Source organism: Myxine glutinosa, chromosome 7, assembly GCF_964187855.1.
Source record: "Myxine glutinosa chromosome 7, kmMyxGlut1.1, whole genome shotgun sequence".
NCBI lineage: Eukaryota > Metazoa > Chordata > Myxini > Myxiniformes > Myxinidae > Myxine > Myxine glutinosa.
The window spans coordinates 8,762,080-8,782,073 of NC_136267.1; the positions used below are offsets into that span (position 1 = coordinate 8,762,080).

Below are 19,994 nucleotides of genomic sequence, written 5' to 3' on the forward strand. Positions count from 1 at the left end.
AAAACTCAAAGGCTTAAAGAGAAACATTATGTCTGTCTGTGAAGAAGATATCTGAAAAATTTGTGGATGGATTTGGACGAAACATGGTGGACCGGTTGTGTGTGCGACAAAGACGAATAGATTCGATTTTGGTGAATATCTGAACACAGATTCAGATACGAGAATTATTGAATCTTTAAATGATTCTTCACCATTAACAGATCAGGCTAAAACCGATATATAACATATTTAAACGAGAGCTACCTTCTTCAATGTCACGAAGTCGACCAATATGACTCCTCCCAAATTATTACATCATTATAATGCTTGCACTCAGTTTGCTTTAAAACCATTCAGCTGTTCTCAAGTAATTAAATTTTTTACCTCTGACCTTTGACCTCTTGACCCCAAAATGTACTCAGTTCATGTTTACATTATTATACATACAGTTCCTGTACCAAGTTTCATTTGGATCACTTCATCCGTTCTCAAGTTATAGACTGATTACAGACTTTGCCCTTTGACCTTTGACCTATTGGCCCCAAATTATAATCAGTTAATCTGTACATCATTATACATACCTGTACCAAGTTTGACTAAGATCCCTTCAGCCGTTCTCAAGTTATCGCGGTAACGAAAACCCATCACGGATGGACGGACCGACGGACGGACGGACAACCTGAGAACATAATACCTCCAACGACTTCGTCGGCAGAGGCTCAAAAAGTTGTGCACGAGTTGCGACAAAACTTGGTGGACGAGTTGGTTTAGGTGACAAGAACAATCCGATTAGATTATGTTTCAGGTCCGAATCCAGATCCGGCCTATCAGTGGGATACAAAACATAAACTGTTCAGCCTGGTGGAGGTGTGTGCTCTACCGAGTGACGTTCTAGTTAATTTTGTTAATGTAATGGGCACAGTTACTTGGTTCTATAAATTGTATGACATGAATGGAGAAGAAATCTTGGGTTCATTTTATTCACAGGAACTTCATAAAACAAAGCGAAGCATTTTATACCCTTGCAAGCAATAGGTTGACGCTTCACTCCCCTCTACTGATACACCGCTCGTTGTGGACACTCGGGGACCAAGTCCGGTGTTTATAGCAGAGTGAATCTGCTGAGGTATTGACTGTAAAATGAATAAATAAATAATACTATATATAATGTGTGTGTTCATTGGGAGACGTTCCTAGATATGTGAACCCCAAACACAGAATGCTACTGTAATTGAAGTGCTGTAATTACCCTCTGAACATGCTGAACTCAATAAATGGTGGACCTATCGAGCTCTTTGTGGTCCACCAAGGTAATTACCCTCTGAACATGCTGAACTAAGTAAATGGTGGACCTATCGAGCTCTTTGTGGTCCACCAAGGTAATTACCCTCTGAACATGCTGAACTCAATAAATGGTGGACCTATCGAGCTCTTTGTGGTCCACCAAGGTAATTACCCTCTGAACATGCTGAACTCAATAAATGGTGGACCTATCGAGCTCTTTGTGGTCCACCAAGGTAATTACCCTCTGAACATGCTGAACTAAGTAAATGGTGGACCTATCGAGCTCTTTGTGGTCCACCAAGGTAATTACCCTCTGAACATGCTGAACTCAATAAATGGTGGAGCTATCCAGCTCTTTGTGGTCCACCAAAGTAATTACCCTCTGAACATGCTGAACTCAATAAATGGTGGACCTATCGAGCTCTTTGTGGTCCACCAAGGTAATTACCCTCTGAACATGCTGAACTAAGTAAATGGTGGACCTATCGAGCTCTTTGTGGTCCACCAAGGTAATTACCCTCTGAACATGCTGAACTCAATAAATGGTGGAGCTATCCAGCTCTTTGTGGTCCACCAAAGTAATTACCCTCTGAACATGCTGAACTCAATAAATGGTGGACCTATCGAGCTCTTTGTGGTCCACCAAGGTAATTACCCTCTGAACATGCTGAACTCAATAAATGGTGGAGCTATCCAGCTCTTTGTGGTCCACCAAAGTAATTACCCTCTGAACATGCTGAACTCAATAAATGGTGGACCTATCGAGCTCTTTGTGGTCCATCAAGGTAATTACCCTCTGAACATGCTGAACTAAATAAATGGTGGAGCTATCCAGCTCTTTGTGGTCCACCAAGGTAATTACCCTCTGAACATGCTGAACTCAATAAATGGTGGACCTATCGAGCTCTTTGTGGTCCACCAAGGTAATTACCCTCTGAACATGCTGAACTAAGTAAATGGTGGACCTATCGAGCTCTTTGTGGTCCACCAAGGTAATTACCCTCTGAACATGCTGAACTCAATAAATGGTGGACTGATCCAGCTCTCTGTGGTCCACCAAGGTAATTACCCTCTGAACATGCTGAACTCAATAAATGGTGGACCTATCGAGCTCTATGTGGTCCATCAAGGTAATTACCCTCTGAACATGCTGAACTAAATAAATGGTGGAGCTATCCAGCTCTTTGTGGTCCACCAAGGTAATTACCCTCTGAACATGCTGAACTCAATAAATGGTGGACCTGTCGAGCTCTTTGTGGTCCACCAAGGTAATTACCCTCTGAACATGCTGAACTAAGTAAATGGTGGACCTATCGAGCTCTTCGTGGTCCATCAAGGTAATTACCCTCTGAACATGCTGAACTAAATAAATGGTGGAGCTATCCAGCTCTTTGTGGTCCACCAAGGTAATTACCCTCTGAACATGCTGAACTCAATAAATGGTGGACCTATCGAGCTCTTTGTGGTCCACCAAGGTAATTACCCTCTGAACATGCTGAACTAAGTAAATGGTGGACCTATCGAGCTCTTTGTGGTCCACCAAGGTAATTACCCTCTGAACATGCTGAACTCAATAAATGGTGGACCTATCGAGCTCTTTGTGGTCCACCAAGGTAATTACCCTCTGAACATGCTGAACTCAATAAATGGTGGACCTATCGAGCTCTTTGTGGTCCACCAAGGTAATTACCCTCTGAACATGCTGAACTAAGTAAATGGTGGACCTATCGAGCTCTTTGTGATCCACCAAGGTAATTACCCTCTGAACATGCTGAACTCAATAAATGGTGGAGCTATCCAGCTCTTTGTGGTCCACCAAGGTAATTACCCTCTGAACATGCTGAACTCAATAAATGGTGGACCTATCGAGCTCTTTGTGGTCCATCAAGGTAATTACCCTCTGAACATGCTGAACTAAATAAATGGTGGAGCTATCCAGCTCTTTGTGGTCCACCGAGGTAATTACCCTCTGAACATGCTGAACTCAATAAATGGTGGACCTATCGAGCTCTTTGTGGTCCACCAAGGTAATTACCCTCTGAACATGCTGAACTAAGTAAATGGTGGACCTATCGAGCTCTTTGTGGTCCACCAAGGTAATTACCCTCTGAACATGCTGAACTCAATAAATGGTGGACTGATCCAGCTCTCTGTGGTCCACCAAGGTAATTACCCTCTGAACATGCTGAACTCAATAAATGGTGGACCTATCGAGCTCTATGTGGTCCATCAAGGTAATTACCCTCTGAACATGCTGAACTAAATAAATGGTGGAGCTATCCAGCTCTTTGTGGTCCACCAAGGTAATTACCCTCTGAACATGCTGAACTCAATAAATGGTGGACCTATCGAGCTCTTTGTGGTCCACCAAGGTAATTACCCTCTGAACATGCTGAACTAAGTAAATGGTGGACCTATCGAGCTCTTTGTGGTCCACCAAGGTAATTACCCTCTGAACATGCTGAACTCAATAAATGGTGGACTGATCCAGCTCTCTGTGGTCCACCAAGGTAATTACCCTCTGAACATGCTGAACTCAATAAATGGTGGACCTATCGAGCTCTATGTGGTCCATCAAGGTAATTACCCTCTGAACATGCTGAACTAAATAAATGGTGGAGCTATCCAGCTCTTTGTGGTCCACCAAGGTAATTACCCTCTGAACATGCTGAACTCAATAAATGGTGGACCTATCGAGCTCTTTGTGGTCCACCAAGGTAATTACCCTCTGAACATGCTGAACTAAGTAAATGGTGGACCTACCCAGCTCTTTGTGGTCCACCAAGGTAATTACCCTCTGAACATGCTGAACTAAGTAAATGGTGGACCTATCCAGCTCTCTGTGGTCCACCAAGGTAATTACCCTCTGAACATGCTGAACTAAGTAAATGGTGGACCTATCCAGCTCTCTGTGGTCCACCAAGGTAATTACCCTCTGAACATGCTGAACTCAATAAATGGTGGACCTATCGAGCTCTCTGTGGTCCACCAAGGTAATTACCCTCTGAACATGCTGAACTAAATAAATGGTAGAGCTATCCAGCTCTCTGTGGTCCACCAAGGAGCACCACATTGACGTTTTTATTGTGGCTTGGCAAGTGTTTTGCATTCCTCCTCTCGGTTTCATTATCATTGTAGTAACATCAAAAGGAGGATTGTGACGATGTCATATCCTGGCGGCGAATAGCGACCTAATATATAATATGACATTTTACATGTTTGACCCACGTATGTGTTTCTCTCCACAGAGACGACAGATTACCAACCTCCAATCTGGAAATCATACTGTGAGTATAGTGATACATCACCTGTAACGTATACCTGATTTGTTTGATGTGCACATCAAATAGAGCTCTGTGCCAAGGTAGCTTGGGTACTGGAGTGTTCTCTGTTGAGTGTGTACTCTGAGTTTGACCCTTCAAGGAATACAGTTTGCATGGATCATGGAGCAGCTAAAGGAGGGGTGAAAGGGAAATAGGAGGACAATAGCACACAGGCAGAACACAATGTGAGGAGAGGTGTGCCGGGTAGAAAAAGTGTAAGGAGGTCTGTGGGTAGAAGAGGTTGGGATCGGGAAGATGAATGGACAGAACAGAACAGAACATGAGTAGATATGTACATTCTCCTGAATCATTGTAGCAAAGATGGATTCAGTGTAAGAACAGATGTTTGAGGCCTGATTTTGGGTTGGTGGATGCTTTAAACTATGCAAAGGATGCTAATTATTACCGAAGGGTCTATAATCGATGTGATGCCCAATCAGAAGATGGGTGTCGTCAAAACCTGAATTTAATATAAATTTAAGGGACAAGTTGTAAACTCAGCACAGGCACCAAATGATTGGCTCTTCTTCTTCCCTTCACACTCTCCTCTCCTATTTATTTTTTGACCGGAGAGAGAATATTCGTGAAAATCCCTCCCTCTGGAAACTACTCGTAATTATTAGAAGGAATCATAGATGTACAAGTGTCAACATCGCATTGTACCACACACCGCCTAATCGACACTGCTAACTCAGTTGTGACATGGATCGAATTTACGAGCTTCGAGATCATAACCACGTACGGATGGTAAATCGAGGTGTTAGAAGGATTTGTCATCATCGTCAATTTTATTTGTAATTCTTGAAAGGAAAGTGGCATTTGTACCCTGATGTAAATGTTACTGTTTGTGAGGAATGTGGAATCATCCTCATTTAGATGTTTTTATAGGACAAAAGAACAATGTTTTAGACATTGCACCAATTTAATGTTGAATTATCCTCATTTAGATGTTTTTATAGGACATAAGACCAATGTTTTAGACATGGCACCAATTGAATGTTGAATCATCCTCATTTAGATGTTTTTATAGGACATAAGACCAATGTTTTAGACATTGCATCAATTGAATGTTGAATCATCCTCATTTAGATGTTTTTATAGGACATAAGACCAATGTTTTAGACATTGCACCAATTGAATGTTGAATTATCCTCATTGAGATGTTTTTATAGGACATAAGAACAATGTTTTAGACATTGCACCAATTTAATGTTGAATTATCCTCATTTAGATGTTTTTATCGGACATAAGACCAATGTTTTAGACATTGCACCAATTTAATGTTGAATTATCCTCATTGAGATGTTTTTATCGGACAAAAGAACAATGTTTTAGACATTGCACCAATTTAATGTTGAATTATCCTCATTTAGATGTTTTTATCGGATATAAGAACAATGTTTTAGACATTGCATCAATTTAATGTTGAATTATCCTCATTTAGATGTTTTTATCGGATATAAGAACAATGTTTTAGACATTGCACCAATTTAATGTTGAATTATCCTCATTTAGATGTTTTTATCGGATATAAGAACAATGTTTTAGAGATGGCACCAATTTAATGTTGAATTATCCTCATTTAGATGTTTTTATCGGACAAAAGAACAATGTTTTAGACATTGCACCAATTTAATGTTGAATTATCCTCATTTAGATGTTTTTATCGGATATAAGAACAATGTTTTAGAGATGGCACTAATTTAATGTTGAATTATCCTCATTGAGATGTTTTTATCAGACAAAAGAACAATGTTTTAGACATTGCACCAATTTAATGTTGAATTATCCTCATTGAGATGTTTTTATCGGACAAAAGAACAATGTTTTAGAGATTGCACCAATTTAATGTTGAATTATCCTCATTTAGATGTTTTTATCGGACATAAGACCAATGTTTTAGACATTGCACCAATTTAATGTTGAATTATCCTCATTTAGATGTTTTTATAGGACATAAGACCAATGTTTTAGACATGGCACCAATTGAATGTTGAATCATCCTCATTTAGATGTTTTTATAGGACATAAGACCAATGTTTTAGACATTGCATCAATTGAATGTTGAATCATCCTCATTTAGATGTTTTTATAGGACATAAGACCAATGTTTTAGACATTGCACCAATTGAATGTTGAATTATCCTCATTGAGATGTTTTTATAGGACATAAGAACAATGTTTTAGACATTGCACCAATTTAATGTTGAATTATCCTCATTTAGATGTTTTTATCGGACATAAGACCAATGTTTTAGACATTGCACCAATTTAATGTTGAATTATCCTCATTGAGATGTTTTTATCGGACAAAAGAACAATGTTTTAGACATTGCACCAATTTAATGTTGAATTATCCTCATTTAGATGTTTTTATCGGATATAAGAACAATGTTTTAGACATTGCATCAATTTAATGTTGAATTATCCTCATTTAGATGTTTTTATCGGATATAAGAACAATGTTTTAGACATTGCACCAATTTAATGTTGAATTATCCTCATTTAGATGTTTTTATCGGATATAAGAACAATGTTTTAGAGATGGCACCAATTTAATGTTGAATTATCCTCATTTAGATGTTTTTATCGGACAAAAGAACAATGTTTTAGACATTGCACCAATTTAATGTTGAATTATCCTCATTTAGATGTTTTTATCGGATATAAGAACAATGTTTTAGAGATGGCACTAATTTAATGTTGAATTATCCTCATTGAGATGTTTTTATCAGACAAAAGAACAATGTTTTAGACATTGCACCAATTTAATGTTGAATTATCCTCATTGAGATGTTTTTATCGGACAAAAGAACAATGTTTTAGAGATTGCACCAATTTAATGTTGAATTATCCTCATTTAGATGTTTTTATCGGACATAAGACCAATGTTTTAGACATTGCACCAATTTAATGTTGAATTATCCTCATTGAGATGTTTCTATCGGACAAAAGAACAATGTTTTAGACATTGCACCAATTTAATGTTGAATTATCCTCATTTAGATGTTTTTATCGGATATAAGAACAATGTTTTAGAGATGGCACTAATTTAATGTTGAATTATCCTCATTTAGATGTTTTTATCAGATATAAGAACAATGTTTTAGAGATGGCACCAATGTAATGTTGAATTATCCTCATTTAGATGTTTTTATCGGACATAAGAACAATGTTTTAGAGATGGCACCAATTTAATGTTGAATTATCCTCATTGAGATGTTTCTATCGGACAAAAGAACAATGTTTTAGACATTGCACCAATTGAATGTTGAATTATCCTCATTGAGATGTTTTTATAGGACATAAGACCAATGTTTTAGACATTGCACCAATTGAATGTTGAATTATCCTCATTGAGATGTTTTTATAGGACATAAGACCAATGTTTTAGACATGGCACCAATTGAATGTTGAATCATCCTCATTGAGATGTTTTTATAGGACAAAAGAACAATGTTTTAGACATTGCACCAATTGAATGTTGAATTATCCTCATTGAGATGTTTTTATAGGACATAAGACCAATGTTTTAGACATTGCACCAATTGAATGTTGAATTATCCTCATTGAGATGTTTTTATAGGACATAAGACCAATGTTTTAGACATTGCACCAATTGAATGTTGAATTATCCTCATTTAGATGTTTTTATAGGACATAAAAACAATGTTTTAGACATTGCACCAATTGAATGTTGAATTATCATCATTGAGATGTTTTTATAGGACATAAGACCAATGTTTTAGACATTGCACCAATTGAATGTTGAATTATCCTCATTGAGATGTTTTTATAGGACATAAGACCAATGTTTTAGACATTGCACCAATTGAATGTTGAATTATCCTCATTTAGACGTTTTTATAGGACATAAGAACAATGTTTTAGACATTGCACCAATTGAATGTTGAATTATCCTCATTGAGATGTTTTTATAGGACATAAGAACAATGTTTTAGAGATGGCACCAATTGAATGTTGAATTATCCTCATTGAGATGTTTTTATAGGACATAAGACCAATGTTTTAGAGATGGCACCAATTGAATGTTGAATTATCCTCATTGAGATGTTTTTATAGGATATAAGAACAATGTTTTAGACATTGCACCAATTTAATGTTGAATTATCCTCATTTAGATGTTTTTATCGGATATAAGAACAATGTTTTAGAGATGGCACTAATTTAATGTTGAATTATCCTCATTGAAATGTTTTTATAGGATATAAGAACAATGTTTTCGACATTGCACCAATTTAATGTTGAATTATCCTCATTGAGATGTTTTTATCGGACAAAAGAACAATGTTTTAGACATTGCACCAATTTAATGTTGAATTATCCTCATTGAGATGTTTTTATAGGATATAAGAACAATGTTTTAGACATTGCACCAATTTAATGTTGAATTATCCTCATTGAGATGTTTTTATAGGACATACGACCAATGTTTTAGACATTGCACCAATTTAATGTTGAATTATCCTCATTGAGATGTTTTTATAGGATATAAGAACAATGTTTTAGACATTGCACCAATTGAATGTTGAATTATCCTCATTGAGATGTTTTTATAGGACATAAGACCAATGTTTTAGACATTGTACCAATTGAATGTTGAATTATCCTCATTGAGATGTTTTTATAGGACATAAGACCAATGTTTTAGACATTGCACCAATTGAATGTTGAATTATCCTCATTGAGATGTTTTTATCGGACATAAGACCAATGTTTTAGACATTGCACCAATTGAATGTTGAATTATCCTCATTGAGATGTTTTTATAGGACATAAGAACAATGTTTTAGACATTGCACCAATTGAATGTTGAATTATCCTCATTGAGATGTTTTTATAGGACAAAAGAACAATGTTTTAGAGATGGCACCAATTGAATGTTGAATTATCCTCATTGAGATGTTTTTATAGAACAAAAGAACAATGTTTTAGAGATGGCACCAATTGAATGTTGAATTATCCTCATTGAGATGTTTTTATAGGACAAAAGAACAATGTTTTAGACATTGCACCAATTGAATGTTGAATTATCCTCATTGAGATGTTTTTATAGGACAAAAGACCAATGTTTTAGACATTGCACCAATTGAATGTTGAATTATCCTCATTGAGATGTTTTTATAGGACAAAAGAACAATGATTTAGAGATAGCACCAATTGAATGTTGAATTATCCTCATTGAGATGTTTTTATTGGACAAAAGACCAATGTTTTAGACATTGCACCAATTGAATGTTGAATTATCCTCATTGAGATGTTTTTATCGGACATAAGAACAATGTTTTAGACATGGCACCAATTTGATGTTGAATTATCCTCATTTAGATGTTTTTATAGGACAAAAGAACAATGTTTTAGACATTGCACCAATTGAATGTTGAATCATCCTTATTTAGATGTTTTTATCAGACATAAGACCAATGTTTTAGACATTGCACCAATTGAATGTTGAATCATCCTCATTTAGATGTTTTTATCGGACATAAGACCAATGTTTTAGACATTGCACCAATTGAATGTTGAATCATCCTCATTTAGATGTTTTTATAGGACAAAAGAACAATGTTTTAGACATGGCACCAATTTAACGTTGAATTATCCTCATTGAGATGTTTTTATAGGACATAAGAACAATGTTTTAGACATTGCACCAATAGTCAGGTTCAGTATGTCCAGATTTAAAGTTTCGTTGGATTTTTTGGGGGATTTGGAAAACTATATATTTTTGGAAACTATATTGTATAGTCAGTCAGAAAACCAATGTTGCTATTTGCACAGATTCCTGTATGGTGGCCATCTTGGATTTTCAAAATTGCCGCCGTAGAACTAATTTTTCTCAATATCTCAGCTTCTAAATAACATAGAGCTTTGATTCTAACGGCTAAACATACATTTTCAAGGGCCCCGAATCCAATGGTAACAAGTTCGATAAGCTAGACATGACCATAGAGCTCCTATGTGGCGGCCATCTTGGATTTTTCAAACTGGCCGCCGTAAAAATGATGTTTCTCAATATCTCAGCTTCTAAACAACATAAAGCTTTGATTCTAACGGCTAAACATACATTTTCAAGGGCCCCGAATCGAATGGTAACAAGTTCGATAAGCTAGACATGACTATAGAGCTCATATGTGGCGGCCATCTTGGATTTTTCAAACTGGCCGCCGTAAAATTGATGTTTCTCAGGATCTCATCTTCTAAATAAAACGGAGCTTTGATTTTTCTAAATCCCAAAAACAATCCAACGAAATCTAAAATCTGGACATGCTGAACCTGACTGAACCTGACTCGAGGAGTGGGAAGCACGGAGATCCAAGAATGCAATGTTCAAGTCAATGATGAACTATCTACATCGGGTGGAGACAATCCTGTTATTCGTGGCAACATCACGGAGTGCTGACCTGGTGCTTCACCTCCAAGCTGGAGAAGAACTGAGCAAGTTATTCTTTGCCATGGACTGGATCAAATACAAGCGGCTCTGGCCCCGATACATCGCAGGCATGTATGACCTAAGAACCAATCACCCTAGGACCTGGGAAGAACTAGGAGCTGGCAATCTATCAGTAACCAAGAATGACATCCCGTTTGTATCCATTGGACCAGATCATGCATGTGAACATCTGAACAAGCTGATGAAGATTCACTCTGGACTGATTGGCATCTCTAACAATGCCAATGCTAGACAGAGATTCTTCATGGTTACACCAGAATTATCACGCCTGTCAAAAGACTTCAAGAGTCAGTATGGCCTGGAAGGTGACAAGATCACAGAACATCATGACCTTGGTCCAAGTGCAGTCAAGAGGGAGCATGAAGCAATCAACAAGATCAAGGCTGTGATACTGAGTCACGGGAATCCATTTGACACTGAAGGTGACAAGCTGCACAATGTGATAACGAATGCTTTCATCCCAGACGAGTATGTACCACAGATCTTGAACATTGATGTCACTGGTCAGAAGTTGTATGAAGACTACGTGTCGGAGCGTATTGTTACGGATCCCGGATTTAGGTGAATTACTATTCATGTCATTGCTTATTAATGTTTATTCTATTAAAGGTTGTTGTGGTTAAATGGTTAGAGAGGCTCCGGATAACAGGAGACCGGAAACGGGATAGTGAACCGGAAGAAGAAAAACAAGACACGAGGTCCTGGAGAAGCGGCTATCTTCTTCTTCCTCGCCCAGCTCCGACGCGAGGGGTGTCGATATTGAGCAGCATGGGGAACGCTGCGTTTGAAAGCCCGTCTGGCGAGAGGAGTTACCTGCGCGGGGTAATTACCGGTTACGCGTCAAGTTGCCGTGGGTTCGTGCACGGAACCAAGCGTCCGGCACAGTTCGCCTCAACGTCTACAAGGACGCGTACGGGTCGCACCTTGGGCCTCGCACGCTTTGCGAGCCGCGCTTTGCTTTGCCCGCTTTGCTTTGCAAGGAGGTGAGCGCTGCAGCAGCTGTTCCCGGTACGCGACGTGCACGTTTGGAGCACGTCAGCCAGGGGTTCGTTCAACCGCCCGTGTGCGGAGAAGTCGACCTTCACCTTGGTCTGGAGGGGCCCAGAGACATTGTGAGGGACAGTGACCATTGAGGGGTCGTGAGTGGGGAAAGGGGGGAAATATATGAGATGGCCATCTTAGTAATATTGCGGATTGATTGTTGATTGTTGTTGATGGATTGAGAATATATTATTAATTAATCCGGATCCTTGGTGTGGGGTTGCTTATTGACCTGAATTGTTTGTGTCTTTCATATTGATTGCATTACGAACGCGTATAAATCAGAGATCTTTCTGGCGGGGTCCTCCCACGGTCCGGGGGTCACCAAGACCAGGTAGTTACCGGGAGGACCACGTAACAGAATTGGGGGCTTGTCCAATTGAATTCCGGGATCTAAAATTGTATAACATAATAAAAAAATAATTTTTATTAATTAAAATTAATTAATTAATTATTAATTGGTAAATTTTTGAGAAATTGTGGTAAAGTCTTGGGTGAAGGTTAACAGGGGTTAATGATAGTCACCATGGCGTTTGTTGCACAGAACTTTGCGGTAACACCTCGTGAGGCACAGTTCCGAGCGTTACTAAAAGCGGACCTCTTGAAATTGGCCAAACATTTTAACTTGGAGGTCCGAACTAATTTGAGGAAGGCAGAGTTGCAGACCACGGTGATACAATCTATGGTGGGATTAGGAACATGGGACGAGTTAGCCTGGCAGTGGCTACCCGAAGAACCAGAAGACGTTGAGCTCCGGAAACTGGAGTTGCAATTACGGAGCCAGGAACGGATCAAAGAAGAGGAAAGGAAAGCAGAAGAGAGGAGAGAAGAGAAACAAGCAGAGGAAAGGAGAGTGGAACGAGAACTCCAGGAAAGGTTAAAAGAAGAAGAAAGGAAAGCAGAAAAGGATAGAGCAGAAGAGGAAAGGAAAGCAGAAGAGAGGAGAGAAGAGAAACAAGCAGAGGAAAGGAGAGTGGAACGAGAACTCCAGGAACGGATCAAAGAAGAAGAAAGGAAAGCAGAAAAGGAAAGATCAGAAGAGGACAGGAAAGCAGAAAAGGAAAGAGCAGAAGAAGAAAGGAAAGCAGAAAAGGAAAGAGCAGAAGAAGAAAGGAAAGCAGAAGAGAGGAGAGAAGAGAAACAAGCAGAGGAAAGGAGAGTGGAACGAGAACTCCAGGAAAGGTTAGAAGGGAGAAAAGCAGAGGAGAGGAGAGCTGCAAGGGACCTCGAAGCAGAGGAGAGAAAAGCGGAAAGGGAATTAAAGGAACGTGACATGGAGCTTCAGCAAGAAATTAAATTCAAGGAGCTGGAGTTAATGAGAGGACGGGGAGAGGTACCACCCTTGCTGACTGGGCCGACACCTAGCCAGAACACCTGGAATGTGGGCAGACATGTGAGGCTGGTTCCACCTTTCAGTGAAAAGGAAGTCACTCAATTTTTTCCACACTTTGAGAAAGTGGCTCGACAGTTAAACTGGCCGGAGGAGGCCTGGACCATACTAGTACAAAGTGTGCTGGTGGGTAAAGCTCAAGAGATTTATTCGGCGCTACCAATGGACCAATGTGCAGATTATGAGGTATTGAAGAAGCACATCCTCAAAGCCTATGAGTTGGTTCCTGAAGCTTACCGGCAAAAATTCAGGAATGTCAGGAAGAGGGAGAGTGAGACCCATGTGGAGTTTGCCAGAGTGAAAGAAAACATGTTTGATCGGTGGTGTGAGTCAAAAGGAGTCGGGAACGACTTCGAAGCATTGCGTGACTTGATCCTGGTGGAGGAATTTCAACAGTGTGTCCACGAGGACATCAAAGTGTACCTGCAGGAAAAGAAAGTACCGAAGTTGTGGGACGCAGCCACCATGGCAGATGATTATGCCTTAACACACCGGATAGGGGTCCACGAACCTAACTCCTCGCCTAGATTTCCGCAGGGGAGTTGTGGAACATCAGGTGCAGAGAACGACAATACATGGCGGCGGCCTCGAGATGATTATGGGGACAACGCTGATACCCGAACTGTTCGAAATCAGAGGGCGACGGGCCCAGGACAAACTTATTTTTCGGGGGGCCCGAGGCAGACCACGAGTTTTTCCTCCGGACCTACTTGCGCTTTTTGCAAGAAACCTGGACACTTGATGTCCAGTTGTTACCTCATGAAAAGGGAAAACCCAGAGCGGAGTCTGACTATTACAACTCCGAATGTGATGGCAAGCGTAAGAAATTGCCCACAGAAGAGTTACCAACCATTTATTTATGAGGGGTTGGTCTCCCTCGAGGGAGACTTGACTAACCCAAGACCTGTTAGGGTATTGAGGGACACAGGAGCCCATCAATCCTTAATGCTTGAAGGCATTTTGCCATTGTCAAAGAGTACCGCAACTGGTGATAGGGTTCGGTTACAAGGGATCGGTGGCTGTGTTAGTGCCCCACTTCATGTTATCCATTTGGAATCCGATTTGGTGTCAGGACCGGTCACCGTCGGTTTACAAGCCACGCTTCCTGTAGAGGGAGTATCTGTGATTATCGGGAATGATTTGGCCGGGGGGCAAATTTATGGTAACCCGAGGGTGGGTAAAGAGCACCGTAGGGGAAATAACACCACCCCAGCTCGGGATGGCGACAAAAGTGCCAAGTTATTTGTAGGGGGACTGAACTTGTCCCCCTACAAATAACGCTGACCTCTGTCTTCAACAGATATGGGCCGCTGGTGGAAGTGCGGGTGGTAAAAGACAGGGAAACGCAACGGTCAAGAGGGTTCGGCTTTGTCACGTTTGCAAGCACAAAAGACGCCAGGGAGGCAGAGAAGAATTAGAATGGTAAGGATTTGGAGGGTCGGACCATAACAGTAGGGAAGGCATTTCGTAGGCGTCGAGAGGTCTACAGAAGAGGACCACTTGGCGGTAGTTTAGGTGTTGGCAGCAGCCGATATTACTATGGAGGCTCCCAGAGTTACGGCATCTCCCGAAAGAATGATTGGCAGAGGACTGGCCGAGAGGGAGACCGCCAGTCAGGTGACTGCTGGGACAAGGGGTCCCACCGTAACTGTTAGGAGTCCGGAGAAGTTGAAGCACTCTATATACGGCGGAGCCGCCGAGCCTGGGCTCCTACACGGGCTAACCGTGAACGCCACGTTCTTAAAAGGCTTCCCGGTAGGGAACGTTCTTGCACGGACTAACCGTGAACTCCACGTTCTTAAAGGCGTCCATGTAATGAACTTTCCTCCCCGGACTAACCGTGAACCCCACATTCCTTAAGGCGTCCATGTAGTGAGTACTCAGCTGGGCCTCCATCCAAGAGCAACTAGAAGTTGTTGACGCTTGGTCTAGAGGGAATTACCTTGGAATCTCTGGGGGGTTTTGGTGAAAGTTTGTTGCTTTATTTTTGAGATGCGATAATTGTGCCCGGGGGGAATTGATGATTTGGGGTATCGGGTTTGTTTATCAAAGTTGGCCGGCCCAGAAAGTTTTCGCGGGGTTCAAACTTTCTTTCTTGAAGGGGGGGGAGTGTTACGGATCCCGGATTTAGGTGAATTACTATTCATGTCATTGCTTATTAATGTTTATTCTATTAAAGGTTGTTGTGGTTAAATGGTTAGAGAGGCTCCGGATAACAGGAGACCGGAAACGGGATAGTGAACCGGAAGAAGAAAAACAAGACACGAGGTCCTGGAGAAGCGGCTATCTTCTTCTTCCTCGCCCAGCTCCGACGCGAGGGGTGTCGATATTGAGCAGCGTGGGGAATGCTGCATTTGAAAGCCCGTCTGGCGAGAGGAGTTACCTGCGCGGGGTAATTACCGGTTACGCGTCAAGTTGCCGTGGGTTCGTGCACGGAACCAAGCGTCCGGCACAGTTCGCCTCAACGTCTACAAGGACGCGTACGGGTCGCACCTTGGGCCTCGCGCGCTTTGCGAGCCGCGCTTTGCTTTGCCCGCTTTGCTTTGCAAGGAGGTGAGCGCTGCAGCAGCTGTTCCCGGTACGCGACGTGCACGTTTGGAGCACGTCAGCCAGGGGTTCGTTCAACCGCCCGTGTGCGGAGAAGTCGACCTTCACCTTGGTCTGGAGGGGCCCAGAGACATTGTGAGGGACAGTGACCATTGAGGGGTCGTGAGTGGGGAAAGGGGGGAAATATATGAGATGGCCATCTTAGTAATATTGCAGATTGATTGTTGATTGTTGTTGATGGATTGAGAATATATTATTAATTAATCCGGATCCTTGGTGTGGGGTGGCTTATTGACCTGAATTGTTTGTGTCTTTCATATTGATTGCATTACGAACGCGTATAAATCAGAGATCTTTCTGGCGGGGTCCTCCCACGGTCCGGGGGTCACCAAGACCAGGTAGTTACCGGGAGGACCACGTAACAGAATCAATGGAGATGTTAGCCTCTGGGCACCAGTCAAGAAGGAGAACAACAAGATGTTCACGTCTGGGAACAAGAGAACCAAAGTGAAACTCAGAGACAGGACTGTGGATCTGAAGGAGACTAAGGAACTGTACGGAAGGCTCATGGTCCTTGCCAAGTCAAACAGAGACGTCAACCAGAAATATGCCATCGGAAATTACGAGTTCACTGTGACACCAAGAGCACTGTTCGCTCCAGATGGGACAATTCTTCCATGCACTGACAAGTCGAAGTTAATTCATCTCCTCGACAAGTTAGCAAGAGCAGAAATTCACCCCGAAGATCAGCAGCAGACACCAGCTGCAAGTGTTCTACAAGAAGATCCAATGGACACAAGAACTATGGCATCCACATCTAGTAAACCTACAAGTCGGAAGATTGCACTGGTGGATGGGATGGTACTTGTGCATAAGCTGACAAAGAAACCAGCCACTGTAGTGAAAGTCAACGATCTGGGTGAATGCTTCAATGACAGACTCATGTCTCTAACAAAAGATTGTGATGAGATCATACTGGTCTTTGACACGTACAAAAACGATTCTCTGAAGAGTGCTACCAGGGCTAAAAGAAGGCAAGGAAAGGATGCAGTACAGTATCAAGTCAGAGATGACACCAACATCAAACACATCCCAATGAGCAGATTCCTTTCTCATGACAAAACAAAGGCTGATCTGACTGACTATCTGGCAGCGAAAACTCTAGAATACAACAGTCACTCATCCAAGTTGATCATCACGTCTGCTTCAGGGCGTACTAGGAGCAACAGTGACCTGCTCTTCGAGGACAACAACCATGAAGAAGCTGACACCCTGTTGATCCACCAGGCCATGCTGGCATCCCAGCGAAACCCACATGATGCGCAGTTGGTGTTCTTCTCTCCCGACACAGATGTCCTGGTACTAGTCATAGCAAACTATGACCTACTGCTGAGGAATACATCCATTTCCATGGCCTCTGGAATACTTCAAATAGAGCCACTGTGGACAGCTCTAGGGGTCGAAAGAGCAAAGGCGTTGCCAGCCTTTCATGCTTTCACAGGGGCAGACAACACTGGGAGGTTCTCTCGAATAGGTAAAGCAACCTGGCTGCATGTCTACCTCAAAGCAAGTGAAGATGTCATAGACACCGTGCGAATGCTTTCAGATGCAACTGAAGTGACGGAGGACATGTTGTCCACACTAGCTAACTTTGTATGCGCTGCTTACTCTCCAAATGGCATCCACATCGACAGCATCCCCAAACTACGATGGTATCTCTTTTGCAAACACATGGCAGAAAGTGACAGGCTTCCTCCTACTCTTGGAGCTCTCAAGCAGCACATCCTTAGAGTCCATATCCAAGCCAGAGTGTGGGGTCAGGCAAGCATTGCTCAACAGGATCCTCAGCTGAATCCCCTGCAAAACGGCTTTTACAAAGACACGGATGGACAAGTGAAACCAACCACAACTGAGGAGCCTCCAGCCCCCAAGGCCATCATTCAAATGGTTAGATGTCAGTGCAAAACAGACTGTTCTTCATCTAGATGTTCCTGCAGAACAAACAACTTGGCTTGTACAGACCTTTGTCAGTGTGACATCCAGTGCCAAAATGATGAGGACTCTCAAGATGTGATGAACGAAAGCGATGATGAGGATGATGATGACTTTACTCAATGATGCATCAAAGCTCTGTGCTCTTTAGAAGGTGAGTTACATCAGTTTTACGGCGGCCAGTTTGAAAAATCCAAGATGGCCGCCACATAGGAGCTCTATGGTCATGTCTAGCTTATCGAACTTGTTACCATTGGATTCGGGGCCCTTGAAAATGTATGTTTAGCCGTTAGAATCAACGGTCTATGTTATTTAGAAGCTGAGATATTGAGGAAAATTAGTTGTACGGCGGCAATTTTGAAAATCCAAGATGGCCGCCATACAGGAGTCTGTGCAAATAGCAACATTGGTTTTCTGACTGACTATACAATATAGTTTCCAAAAATATATAGTTTTCCAAATCCCCCAAAAATTCCAACGAAATTACATAGTGAACCTGACTGCAATTGAATGTCAAATCATCCTCATTGAGATGTTTTTATAGTACAAAAGAACAATGTTTTAGACATTGCACCAATTGAATGTCAAATCATCCTCATTGAGATGTTTTTATAGGACAAAAGAACAATGTTTTAGACATTGCACCAATTTAATGTTGAATTATCCCCATTGAGATGTTTTTATAGGATATAATAATAATAATAATAATAATTCATTTATTTTGTATAGCGCTTTTCATGAAGCCCAAAGGCGCTTTGACAGAGTGCAAAACATAATGCATAACAAAACATGAAAACAACAATTGCAAAAAGACAAGAATCAATAGGGAAATATTTAAAGCAAAAGGAGGGAGAAGGAGAAGTGATAGTCAGGGGTTAAATGCTGTGGGTTGAATGTTGAATGCAGTGCTGAACAGGTGGGTCTTGAGTGATGTTTTGAATGTGGTGAGTGAGGAGGAGTCTCTGATGGTGTGAGGTAGTGAGTTCCAGAGGGTGGGAGCAGCGATGGAGAAGGCCCTGTCCCCCCAGGATCTGAATTTGGTCCGGATGGGGGGGGGGGGGGGGGTCAGGAGGTTGGTACCAGCAGAGCGGAGGTTGCGGGTGGGAGTGTGTCTGGAGAGGAGGTCAGCCAGGTAGGATGGGGCCAGGTTATGGAGGGCTTTGTAGTTCAAGAGGAGGATTTTGTACTGGATTCTCTGGGAGATGGGGAGCCAGTGAAGCTTGTAAAGGACGGGGGTGATGTGGTCACGGGTCCGGGAATGGGTGAGTAGACGGGCAGCGGAGTTCTGAATGTATTGGAGTTTATTGGTGATTGTTGAGGGTGAACCATAGAGGAGGCTATTGCAGTAGTCCATACGGGAGGTGATGAAGGCGTGGATGAGGGTTTCTGCAGCCGTGGAGGAGAGGGATGAGCGGAGACGGGCGATGTTTTTCAGGTGAAAGAAGGCTGTCTTTGTGATCTGTTTAGTGTATTTGTCGAAGGAGAGGGTTTGGTCAAAGATGACGCCAAGATTCCGGATGAGAGGGGAGGTGGATACTGGGATACCGTCGATGTTGAGGGCAAAGTTATGGGTGGATTTTGTGAGCGTTTTTGGGCCAATGATGATTATTTCAGATTTATCACAGTTAAGTTTGAGGAAGTTGATTTGAAGCCAGGATTTTATTTCAGAGATGCAGTTTGTCAGGATAGAGTGGGTGTCGGTGGAGACAGACTTGGTGGAGATGAAAAGCTGGATGTCATCGGCGAAGCAGTGGAATTGGAGACCATGACGGCAGATTAAGTGACCGAGGGGGGACAGGTAAAGGATGAAGAGGAGGGGGCCAAGAACTGAACCTTGGGGGACACCTTGGGGGAGGGGAGCAGTGGGGGATTTGCAGTTATTGATGGAGATGAACTGGCGTCTGTCAGAGAGGTATGATTTAATCCAAGAGAGGGCAGTGCCGGTAACGTTAAAGGTGGATTC

The 19,994-nt window shown here is 41.8% G+C and overlaps 1 protein-coding gene across 1 annotated transcript in view; it reads left to right on the top strand.

The window, feature by feature from the left end:
• LOC137430697 (N-chimaerin-like) overlaps positions 1 to 19,994 on the top strand; it is a 247,066-nt gene that overhangs the window by 27,634 nt on the left and 199,438 nt on the right. The window contains exon 2 of the mRNA XM_078781272.1: positions 4,512 to 4,550. Within this exon, the coding sequence (XP_078637398.1) occupies positions 4,512 to 4,550 (39 nt within the window). The remainder of the gene's footprint in view (positions 1 to 4,511; positions 4,551 to 19,994) is intronic.